The 12,786-nt window shown below is 46.6% G+C and overlaps 1 protein-coding gene across 4 annotated transcripts in view; it reads left to right on the forward strand.

Annotated features, from left to right (window-relative positions):
* Positions 1-10,247, forward strand: part of LOC102254202 (zinc finger protein 260-like) — a 23,317-nt gene extending 13,070 nt beyond the window's left edge. The window contains exons 2-4 of one of the 4 annotated variants that reach the window (XM_014545331.1): positions 3,817-3,885; positions 6,662-6,785; positions 7,748-10,247. In XM_014545331.1, the coding sequence (XP_014400817.1) occupies positions 3,817-3,885; positions 6,662-6,785; positions 7,748-9,657 (2,103 nt within the window). In that variant the 3' untranslated portion in view covers positions 9,658-10,247. Of the gene's footprint in view, positions 1-3,816; positions 3,886-6,661; positions 6,786-7,747 lie in introns of those variants that run through there. The other 3 variants (XM_005873246.2, XM_014545333.1, XM_014545332.1) reach the window with 3 other exon arrangements.
* The last annotated feature ends 2,539 nt before the right edge of the window (positions 10,248-12,786 follow it).

Genomic DNA, 12,786 nt, shown 5'->3' on the forward strand with positions numbered 1-12,786 from the left:
AACTACATGCACCCGAACTCTATCACAAGGCACGTGGGGCTACGTGTTTGGACCATAGGTTCAAGCTTACAACCACAGCCGTTGGCTATAATTGTGCTGGGAGGGCCCTGCCCTCCAGCTGGGACTTGCATGTGGCAATGAGAGGACCCTGTCCTTTCATTAGTCCGAGGCTTGAACCTGGCCAAAACACCGTAACCGTGCCCCATGTCTCCCCCTTTACTTTTGTTTTTAAACACGCCTATCTACATTATCCAAAAAACTCTAAATAAATTATTCAACATAATCAAAACATCAAAACAAACCCCTGGTTATTAACAAAACCATAAACAGCAATGTTAACAAGAGAACAAAACTCTGGCTAATAACAAAGCAATACCAACGCAAAACCAAGTTACAAACATGTCAACATTTTCAGGATATCTTACTCAAAGTCCTTAGATTTTAGCTCCGCAAGATTTTACAGAAAACTGACAGTTCACCAACGCTAGCATAGCTTCCACTTGCTTTTCCAACATCTGCTTGGCCTCAGTCGCCATCTTCTTCAACAGCTGACTCCATGCTGATACCTCGATCACTTGTGTATTAAAATGCTGCCGATGCAAAGATGTCGTTGATGCAACACCAGTCCCCTGGGTCAGGCTGTTTGGACGGTTGACCTCGGCACTGAGTCCGCACCAGTCCCAGTCAAACCAGCCCCATCCATGCAGGTGGAAGTCTGGTCCCTTCTCAGCCTCTTTCCTTAGCCGCTGCTGCATGGAAACGAGCAGCCCTCGGTCCTGCAGAGCTGGAGACTTCCAATTCTGAGTCTGGCGTCTCACACAGACCCAAAGTCCCAGGGAGCTATCTGGTCGCACAAACAAAGATAATCAAAGCCCAAAAACAATGCAACTGCTGCAAGAGCTTACAATCTAGGTCTAAAATAAAAATTACTTCCTTAAACATCGACCACCACAGCCATCTTTTACTTTACAGTGGCTTAAACAAAACCTAGGAGATTTCTACCTTATTTTATATTTCCTAATTACTTCTTATTTTCTACTTATTTCTCTATATCTATCTCTAACTATGAACTATAGGTCAGCTTGGCTACCCCTGCCTAAACCAACCCCCGGACTCTGGCCCTGTTCCTCATAACTCAGTCCCTGGTAGCAGAACTCAGTCCCTGGTCCTAGAACTCAGTCCCTGGTTGGGCGCCACAGAATAAGTGGCCCCAGTGTCAATTAAAAAGGAGATGGGCTCACCTGCCATCACTTCATTACCCGAGCGAGGCTCTGTCCTGCTGATGTAAGTCTGTGGAGCCCTCTCAGGGCCTGGGCAGCTTCAGTCTTTGGTGGCCATTCCCAGGAGGTCTGGGAGCTCCAAAGTGGATCCAGAGGGCAGCCTTGCTGGGCTGGTTGATGTCTGATCTGGAGGGGCCAGATTTCAGTCTGATTTCCAGTGGCCTTCTGCACCGTGGGCAGGGCCCAGGTGGGGGTCTCGGGTTTGAGCTGGACTTGGCTCAGTGTCTTCCTTGCTGCATTTGAAGCATGGGCCCGATGGAGGCTTAGCCCTGACTTACCCTTGGTTGAAGGACCGGCATTTCATTTGGGGTTCTAGAGAGCGGTGGCTAGGAGCTGAAAGACCTTCATCTGAGCTTCAGCCTTGGCCTAATCTCACCTTTGTTTTTGGATTTGGGTCTCCTCATCTCTATTATTAAAGACCTTAAAGGCCAGGTTAACAAGGTCTTTTTGAGGGGTTTGATGACTTGTGTCTACTTTTTGAAGTTTATGGTGTATGTCGAGGGCTGATTGAGATAGTAAATAGGTGTTCAGAAGAAGGGCTCCCTCCGGGGAGGTGGGCTCTAAGGTGGTAAATTTGTGTAAGGCTTCCTTGAGGCAGGAGAGGAAGAGAGCTAGGTTTTTGACAAGGCCCTGAGTGATTTCATTAAGTTTTACATAATTGACCACCTTATCAGCAGCCTTTTTTGAGTCCAACAATGAGACAGGCTACAGAGCCTGCACCCTGGAGTCCCATCTGGGAACTGGCCTGATAGTCCCATCTTGGGTCAGTTCGGGGGACCGCATTAGCACCAACTGGGTTGGCCACTGAATCCTGTCTATGAGGGCACAGCATGGTCCTGAGCTGCTAGTCAGACGTGCTCCTTCTCTGGGGTGAGAGAGGACAACGGGATGACTTAGATGTTGTGCCAGTTCAGGTCATAGAACTGGGTCAGGTACTTAAATTCCTTAGTAAAGGTGGTTGGGTTGGTGAAAAAAGACCTGAGATGCCTCTCAATCTGTGCGAGGTCAGACATGGATAATGGAATGTGTACCCAGCCAATACCCTCAGTTCCTGCTCCCACCCTCGGGTAGAATGGGTGATGGAATAGAAGCAGCTGTTGAGGAAGGCAGTCTTAGTGTGGCCTGAGTGCAGGTGTTAGGTGAGGAAAGGCTGTATTGGAGCTCAAGTACTTGGGCTTTGGGCTCTTAGGGGCTGGGGGAGAAGGTGGTTGCTGGTTAGGAGGATGTGGGTTTTGGGAATCTATTGCAGGTGAGGGAAGGGATGTATAAGGGGATGGAGGGCGGTGTTCGGCTGGTTCAAAAGTAGATTCAGAATCAGAAGTGTTAGGGGTATGATGTTTTGTGTGAAGGAGAAAGATCTGATGGGTGGAACATAACTAAGAAAATTGGGACTGAAGGGTGAAAAAGGCCTGGGCATAGGGAATCTCTCGCCATTTTTCATTGCAGTGACAGCAATTACCTAAATTGTGCAATGCGTTCAAATTAAAAGTGCCATTTTTAGGCCATTGAGACGTATTCATCTAGTTTATATTGTGGCCAAACAGTGTTACAAAAGAAAATGAGGTGGTTGGGCATGATCTCCCCCGTGAGTGTGAAAGAGGGAGTGTGGCATGGCCCACAAGAGAGGAAGGGTGAGTGACAGACCGTAAATCCAAAGGTGACTGTTTAGGGCAGGCATCCCCACTCCTAAACCAATCACATGAGACATGAGAAGTGACGCTCTGCACTGGGTATCCCCAATCCATAAGGACCCAAAGCCATATGGCTGAGGAGTCTTCTGGCCTAGCGTTAGGACTTTTGAGACAAGAGACTTTTGAGAAGTTAGTAAGAGAATGTGGGCAGAAGACTCGAGACAAGGGAAATTGTGGAATGTCACTCACCTAGAGAAGATTGGCTGGTGTGGGATGGAGGGACGGACAACAATGGAGAAACAGAGGGTCCTGATCCAGCATCCTCCTTGGCTGGCTCTGGAGGGTCCATAAGGTCAGGAGGCCTAATCAAGGCCAGCAATCGAGTCACTGGCATAGGATTTGGAGGTAAGCCCAGGTTGAGCTGCTGCTGCCTGCTGCTCTACGAGTAGCAAACTTAGGGTGACTGAAACTGGGGCGATGGCTCCCTATTCCCATAGAACAGAACCCTTCCGGTTTCATCACCAAATGTTAGGTTGCTAAAGGAGGAATGCACGAGGCCAAAAAGGGTGACAAATTATGAATTTATTAGGTCATCTGGATACCAGATGGGATGAGCCCCAAAATGGCACCAGCACCCAAAGACAGGGAGTCAGAGGTTTTTAAAGGACTCTGGGCGGAGAATTCTGTTTAGGTCTGGATTCTGGGAATTTCCAGAGGGGAGAGATAATGGTCTTAGCAAGTGGAATGTGGTCTAAGCAAGTGGAATGTCCATTGTGTAGTGGCCAAAAGGTCAGTTCCCAGAGGAGGGGTATTGATTCAATTATTTGATCAGACCTAATAATAGATGGTTGTGAAAAAAAGAGGGACATTTTCTGAGGTAGGGTTCTAACTTTAACATTAATCAGAGGAAGAACAGACTAGAAAACAGAGGACAGCAGTTGTGGACAGGAAGGAGAAGTCCTGTAAATGATAAGGTAAGCTGCAAGAGTGTGCACTGAGGACTGAACCCTGAGATAATAGAGGCATCTTGAGGTCACCAGGCCTCAGGGCTGGGCTAGGGAACTGAGCAGCCTGAGCCCATAGATTCTGGTGGCAGTTGCCAGGCTCTCAACAGACCATTTTCTTTCCACAAATTCCTGCAAATGCAGAATCAATTAGGTGTACCGGTTTCTGGAGCTTATTTCAGGGCCTCACACTCTTGTGGCCTCTGAGATAGTGGTGTCCTGGGATGGTCCAGCCACTCTTGTAGCCCTTGGACCTGGGTGCTTTGAAGAGACACTAAGCCCAGAATCCTAAGGTCACAACCAGGGCTTCATAAAGTGGACCTTATTTTTGGCAACCAGTGTGATGAGTGGGAGGTCCTCCAGGGCAGCGGTCAGCAACTGGTGGTCCGCAGATGACAGGTAGTCTGTGAGGTCCGAAAGGTTAGCAACTGCTGCTCCAGGGCATAGGATCCAGAATGTGCAAAGGCTTGGAATGAAGGGTGAGTTGATTCAGGAACCAGCAGGTGTGATATATCTATATCTATATCATCTATATCTATCTATATCATCTATGTCTATCTATATCTATATCTATCTATCTATCTATCTATCTATATATAAAAGCCCAGTGACCAAACGGTGGGACGACCAGAACGACTGGTTGAACAGTCGCTATGATGCGCACTGACCACCAGGGGGTAGACACTCAATGCAGGAGCTGCCCCTGGTGGTCAGTGTGCTCCCACAATGGGAGCAGCCGCTTTGAGGGCGGGTCCACAGCCGCTCAGCTGACTGGGTTGAGTGGCGCTCCCACAGTGGGCTGATCCCCGCAGACCACGTCCCCCACCAGTGCACGAATTCGTGCACCAACCCTCTAGAGTGTGTGTGTGTGTGTGTGTGTGTGTGTGTATGTATTAAAGAAGGAAGAGGGATAGAGAGAGAAACACTGATGAGCAAGAAACGGGGATCATTTGATGCCTGCACAACTCCTACTGTAAATCCAGCCCACAAGCCAGGCATGTGACTGCATCAGTGCAGGGGTCTATGCTCATCCATCAGCCAAGACTGTAGATTATTTAATATAGGAAGTCATGGTCAGGTTGGTAATGGTAGTAGAAGCTCAGAAGGGACAGTGTGAGCCTAAGGACTACCTTTCCTGCTGGGGCCACTGTTTGTGGGAGGTGGCTGTCACAACACAGCATAGGAACAGAAGTTGTCATGTAGAGTGTCAGGGAGAGATAATCGTTTTGCAGAGGTCAATGCCTTTAAAAGATGAGTGGACTTGAGATCAATTGGAGGCTGAAGATTTTTTCAAACAACATGAGACTAGGGCTGGTACATATTAACTTCTCTAAACACTCACCAGGATTTTGTTGTGACTCTTGGTGTGACCTATATGTGGGGAGTTACATTCAGTATTGTGGATTAGCTTAAAGGCATGAGTGGTCATTTGTGAGGTTCCGTGGGTATGTGCAGAGGGCAATCGTTGCTGGGACGATTAAGTGAGACATTTTGGCAAGTATTCTCTGGACAACACATACTGAGTAATAAGTATGAGGACAAGAGGAGGACTATGGGGTCTAGGGCTGTGAGAGTGCAGTGTGAGAGAGGTGTGGTAAAAAGAGTGATGTGTAATTGGAGAGAGAATGTGAATTCATGGCCACAGCACCCTGACATAAGAGTGAATGACGGGAGAGTCCCTCTCTGGTGTTGTCTGGATGATCCAATAAGGTGAATTTTAGGGTAATTGCCTGTAAAGAGGGGTGTTTTTGGTGCTACATTCTAGGTACAGAGCTTAGGTCCCATTAAACTAACCGCCTGCCTTTTGTTGTTGAGGGTGACACACTGGTTTATAGGAATGAGATAGCATACATCAGTGTTACCCAGGCTTCAAAATCTTCACTGGCATGGGTACGGGTTAAGGGTCAGGATAAATGGATTATGGAGGTAGTGAACTATAATTTTGGAAAAGAAGGTGATTAGGAGCCAATTTGTCTTCGACAAATCAAATATGCATTACCTTTGAAGTTGTGCCTCTGGGAATGAAGCTGTGTGAGAGAAGTGTTGTTCAAAGAACTATGTGCAGCAGGTAGTGCAAAGCAATGGCCTCAGCACCTTGGGATTGGGGTCAAGAGGGTGAACTGTTATGTCATGTATTTGGTGTCTTTGAGAAACAATATAAGGTACTACAAGGTATTGCCTGACAAAACCAGTATCATATCACTTAATCACTCTTTATGGCCAGCATCTCTCTTTAACCTATTTTTCTTAAACATCTTTTTATTGATTTCAGAGAAAAGGGGAGAGGGAGCGAGAGATTGAAATATCAATGATGAGAGTGAATCATTGATTGGCTGTTTCTTGCACATGCTCTACTGGGGATTAGGCCTGCAACTGGACATGTGCCCGTGACAAGTATTGAACCTGGGACCCTTCAGTCCACAGTGTGACAATCTATCCACTGAGGCATACCTGCTTGAGCAACCTATGTTTTTGACACCCACTCTATTGATTAGAGTCAGTGTGGCTCACATGAGAGGTCCAGAATTCAGGTATCTTCCATCTGCTCAATTGCCTTTATTATTGTGGTAAGACACAATATCAGCAGGAATATAAGAAGAAAGTGGCTTTCATGGGATGAAGGCCTGGTATTTTCTCTGATGTGATGAATGGAGAGAGCAGATAGATGTGGAGGGTGGGGACTATGACAGACTTAGAATCTTAGGAGTAAATCTGATCATGGCTTGTACTGTTCCCATTATGACAGGATATGAACTTTGAGGATGTAGCCATTGCCTTCTCTCAGGAGGAGTGGGGGCTCCTTGAGGAGGCTCAGAGACGTCTATACTGCAATGTGATGCTGGAAGTGTTTGCACTTGTGTCATCTCTAGGTAAGTCCTTCACTTTTTCCCACTGTGCAGAGGTGATGACGTCTCTTCCTTTACTCCTCAGGCATAGCCTTTTCTCTCCCACAGCCAGAACATGGCCTCTGCTAACTTCCCCCACTGTCCTGTCAAATGTGCAGTGGTTGCCAGGTATGAGCTCTATAGAGAGTCCTGAGCAAAGGACTCCACGAACATCCCTAACACCTGTTACCTCAAAAAGTGCAGGAAGTCTCAGGGAGTCAGGAGTCTTGCAGTGAGCTCAATGGGTCCCAGCTTGTAGTTTCTCTTCATAGGAGGCTGACAGTGTCCACACGCATGGACTCAACTTCTGCACTCTTTCTCTAGGTAACAGTTCTTTGTGGCAGCCTGTGCCATGTTATGGTCTTTACTTACATGAACCATGGGCTGTTTTTGTAAGACCCTCGTTCAATTGTTTGTAATTTACTATTCCCTGAATACTGTAGCAAGCTGTGTTGCTCTGGCCCAGTGCTGACTGCTCACCTCTTCATCACCTGTTCCTCTGCACTGCTGCCTCTGCAGTATTCTGCAACATTGACTTGCACATGTGTTACGAGGTGCACCTACATGCTAAGTAGTCCATGAAACCAACTACTCCTTTATTGAATTTTACTTGGCGTAAGACCTAACCAACCTCTCCCAGAGCTCGCCTCCATGTCCAAAAGACAAGCCATGCTGAATGCTGTCAGTTGAAGGATTAGTTAGAGATCCATATTCTCCTCCATGTGGTGCTTGCCATGTTTGTGTCATATTTCTGGGGAGGCCTCCCTGTTTTGTGATCTTCATTAACCCAGAAAGTCACAAGAGCCTCTTTTTAATCCTTCCTGCACATCTGTTATTTTCAGACATTTTAATAGGACCAACATGTGATGTGCAACACACTTTTGCACTGGGACTTCCCCCTGTCACCACAGTCAACATTTATTTCCTCACCATTTCTCACTTTTCAGGTTGTCGGCATAAAATGGATGATAAGGAGGCCTGTTCTGAGCAGAGTGTATTTATACAAGGAGAGTCACAGGTCAGGGCTTCTAAGACAGCTCCAGCCACTCAGAAGACCCATCTGTGTAAGCGGTGTTTCTCTGTGTTGAAAGGTATTTTGCACCTGACTGAGTCACATGCAGCACACTTTGAGCAGAAAGCCTTCATTAGTGACGCATGTGTTGGAGACTTCTGTTTCAGTGGAAACCCTCACCAGCAACAGCGGAATGAATGCAGGGAGGAGCCCTGGAAAGAAGCTATGGACAGGGCCTCCTTTGTGAGCAGGTGCAGCTTCTCCTTATCTTCGGTGCCTTCAACCAGCAGGGAGGTTGGGAAAGACTTGCGATACAACTCAGAGCTTCCCCAGCACCAGGTCACTCTCAACACTGAGGAGCTCCACTGTGGCAGTGAGATTTCACAGGAATTGCTTGATGCAAGAAGTCATCACCAGTGGGGTGAATGTGAAAACGCTGCCAGCCACAACCTGAAAGTTGTTCAATGTCAGGGTGTGTGTTCTGGGGAACTGATTTATGAATGTAACAAATGTAGGAAAGTGTTTAGACGAAACTTTAACCTCATTCGACATAAGAGAGTTCACACTGGAGAAAAGCTGTATGAGTATAGTGATTGTTGGAAATCTTTCAGACATAAGTTTAACCTCAATCAACATGACAAAGTTCACACTGTAGAAAAGCCATATGAGTGTAGAGAATGTGGTATGTCCTTTCGTCGAAGGGCTTATCTCATTAGACACCATAGAGTTCACACTGGAGAAAAGCCGTATGAGTGTAGAGAATGTGGGATGTCCTTTCGTCGAAGAGGTCAACTCACTGTACACCTCAGAGTTCACACTGGAGAAAAACCCTATGAGTGTATACAGTGTGGGAGGTCCTTTCGTCAAAGGGCCCAACTCACTGCACACATCAGAGTTCACACTGGAGAGAAGCCATATGAGTGTAATGAATGTGGGAAGTTCTTCAGAGAAAGGGCTACACTCATTAACCACTATAGAGTTCACACTGGAGAAAAGCCGTATGAGTGTAGAGAATGTGGGATGTCATTTCGTCTAAGGGCTCACCTCACTTACCACCTCAGAGTTCATACTGGAGAGAAGCCCTATGAGTGTAGACAATGTGGGATGTCCTTTCGTCAAAGTGCTCAACTCACTGCACACCTCAGAGTTCACACTGGAGAGAAGCCATATGAGTGTACTGAATGTGGTAAGTTCTTCAGTATAAGAACTACACTCATTAAACACCAGAGAGTTCACACTGGAGAAAAGCCATATGAGTGCAGTGATTGTGGGAAGTTTTTTAGTGATAAGTCTTACCTCAAACAACACCACAGAGTTCACACTGGAGAAAAGCCCTATGAGTGTACCAATTGTGGAAAGTTTTTCAGTGCAAAAACTAAACTCATTAAACACCAGAGAGTTTATACTGGAGAAAAGCCCTCTGAGTGTACCGATTGTGGGAAGTTCTTCAGTGAAAAAACTAAACTCATTAAACACCATAGAGTTCACACTGGAGAAAAACCGTATGAGTGTAGAGAATGTGGTATGTCCTTTCGTCGAAGTGATCACCTCACTGTACACCTCAGAGTTCACACTGGAGAGAAGCCATATGAGTGTACTGAATGTGGCAAGTCTTTTAGGCAAAACTCTAGCCTTATTCATCATTTGAGAGGTCACACTGGAGAGAAGCCATATCAGTGTAGTGATTGTGGGAAGTCCTTCAGTTATAAGTCTCATCTCAAACAACACCAGAGAGTTCATACTGGAGAAAAGCCGTATGAATGTAGACAATGTGGGATGTCCTTTCGTCAAAGTGCTCACCTCACTGCACACCTCAAAAGAGTTCACACTGGAGAGAAGTGTTAAACGTGCAGGGAATGTTTTATTTTTCTCACTTAGAATAACAACACTGAAGGATACTCTTTAAGACCTATTTTCCTGAATTAAAATCCCTTTTAATGGGAAATACACTCTGCTAGATTCCTGCTAAGTTTCTGGTACAAGTGAGGCTTGAAGGAGCTGCATTGCACTTGCTAACATGCCCAGATCTAAAGCCCGATTGATTTTTGGTTGAAGAGATTTCACCTCTATCACCTGGCTCACCTGAAGAGTGTGTATCAGTCCCAACCCCTGCATTCTCAAGTTAAATGTATTCTGTTCTCATGTGTGCTTGAGAAAATTATGATTACTCCAGCTCTTGACAGGATCTTCATTCCATTCTCTCTGACGAGGGAATACACCTGACCGATGTTCTTCCAGGGCACCCATCCTCAGCTAAGAAATGCTGCCTCAGCCACACAGTGATTCTCTCTCATTGATGTTTCCATTTCCCTCTCCCTTCCTCTCTGAAATCAATAAAAATATATTAAAAAAAGAAGTGCTACCTCTTTCAGGGACATGTGGTTCTCAAATTATGCTGTGATGAATTGTTTCAGGTTCTAATTAAAGCTGCCAACCGCTTTCTGTCCTCTATTCTGGTTTACGATCTTTTAGTAAAGGTGTTTTTTTCTTTTGTACCTTTAATTTCTTTGGTTATATTCACTTCCAGGGATGATTTTCAGCACAATTGTGATGATCATCATGTAGAGTTATCAGATATTGTTTGGATACCAACATTTCTGTGTTTTAGGAGGGACAGCAAATCACTCTTTAACCAGTACTGGCATATAGTGCATTGCTACCCAGGGCCTTGAAAGACTGCATGATTTGGTAGTTCTAATTTATAGGTTTGATCCCGGCCCCTATGGGGCTATGTAGAAGGCATCTAATTTTTTCTTCTCTCTCACATTGATCTTTCTCTCTCAATCTCACTGTTCCTCACCCCCTTCCCTTGTGCTCACTAAAAATCAGTGGGAATATATCCTCAAATGAGGATTACCAATAAAACTCAAACATTCACCCCAGTGCCCTGAGGAGGGGCCTCTGCCTGCACAACTCAACTTTCCTCACTCTTTCCTGCTTTTGCCTGGTATGTTCCCACTGCAGCTGGGCACGCTGTGTCCTTCCAAGGGTTTGGTAGAGAGGAGCCCAAGGCAAGCCCCTGGAAGGGATTTGGGTTCTGTGTCTGCCTGAGAGGTGATGTCCAGGGCTCTTTTGTCTCCATCCAGAGGTCCCTCCAGCCTGCTCTTTCCCCTTCCCCCAGGCACCTGGCCCTCTGCAAATGAACCTAGTTTTGTATCTTGGAGGAGCCGCCTGATGCTTTGGGCCCCCAAATCAGTTCACCTTTAAAAAATCCTGCCTCCAGCTAAGCCACTCACCCCTGAGACCCACTGGTGTTTGAGTCTCTTTTCTTCATTTTAGGTATTATTTTGCACTTTAATTGTATTAAAAGTGAAGCATGCCTCTCCCCCACCCCCTCACCCAGCCAGTCCTGGAGGTAACCCTGATTCTCCAGGATTTGATGTTGTGTATTTTCAATGTTGATAAAATTCTGCAATACAGGTGTTTCCAGAAGAAGCTTGGTCTCAATGTAATTCCACATTCAGAGGATCAGGTGTGGTTGGTGTACCCCATCCCTAAGTTTTGCCTGTGCATGGAAAACCTGAAATGAGGTAATAGTTCCTGGATTCTTGGGAATAGTGTGCTGCTGGGGTTTGTGGTTGAGGGGGCAGAGAGGTTGGGTGCCCGTGTTTCTGCCAGCTCATGGGCCAGGTTCCTTGAGTGGGTGGGCTGAGGGAAGGCTGTAGGGATGAGAACTTGAATCAAGGCTGAAGGAAAGGTCAGCAGCCATGTGTGGGCATAAGGGACACATAAAAAGACTGAGGCTGTGGAGAGAAACCAAGATGGTGGCATAGGTAAACACCTGAAATTGCTGTCTCGCACAACCACTTCAAAAATGCAACTAAAAGACAAAACAGACATCATCCAGAACCACACGAAGGCTGGCTGAGTGGAAATTCTACAACTAGAAGGAAAGACAAAAGCACACTGAGACTCAGAGGAGGTGCGGAAGTAAAGTGCAGAGGTACGGAGGCTCGAGCACGCACAGAAAGTTGCTGGCAATGGAGGACACCGGTGTCTTTTCCAATCGAGAGGGAGGCACAAGCTCCCTACGGCCCTGACTCCAGTTCTGGGTGAGTCTCTGGGGACCCAGACTCATATGGGGAGAAACTGGACTGTCTGGCAGCGGCCGGAACACAAGGGCGGCTTTCACTCAGAGCTGCTTGCAGCGATTACCAGGACACTGAGACCCGGGACCTCTTAGGGCAGGACTGAGGATCAGCCATAGCTGTTTGCTCCGCCCCGTTATTCCCTGAGACCCCGCCCCACCCAAGCTGTGGCAGAGACTTTTGCATATGAATGGGCTAGCCCTTTGAGATCTAAAATTACCTAACAAACTGCAGCTGGGTCAGAAAGACCCAGAACATCCAAAAGAAGGCCCAAGGCCCCACAGCAGCTTGCATTGCTTCACAGCTGGGCCTCATCTGGGCACCTTCAAAACCTAAACAAGGAAGAGGAACCTATAGATCTCTCCATAGCTCCTGCTTTGTAGCCTCAGGCAGAGGCTAAATTAGCACCTCCTTAGTGATCCAAGAGCATGTGTACCCAGTGGTCAGATTGGGACCATCCAGATTACAACTCCTCAGATCCATAAGGGACACACTCAGGGAGCACCAAAGCCCCACTGAAGCACCCCATAAGGGTGTCTTCAGCACAGAAGTTCTCCCACTGTAGACACAGCTGATTCTCACAGCCAATTGGCCTGGAGGTCCATTCCTCCCAGTGATACCTACAATAATCAAGGCTTAACTACAACAAGACTGTGCACAAAGCTCACAAAGGGGTGCACCAAGAGTGTCCACCTCAGGTAATTGGGGAGGCTGAGCCACTGGGCCCTATAGGACACCTAGCACACAAAGCCACTCTATCAACACAGGGAAGCATAAAAAATGTGGAGACAAAGAAACAGGTCACAAATGACAGAAATGGAGGAAAGCAAACGACTGGATATAGAGTTCAAAACTACACTTTTAAGGTTTTTCAAGAACTTTCTAG

The sequence above is a fragment of the Myotis brandtii genome, unplaced genomic scaffold, assembly GCF_000412655.1.
Source record: "Myotis brandtii unplaced genomic scaffold, ASM41265v1 scaffold400, whole genome shotgun sequence".
Classification (NCBI taxonomy): domain Eukaryota; kingdom Metazoa; phylum Chordata; class Mammalia; order Chiroptera; family Vespertilionidae; genus Myotis; species Myotis brandtii.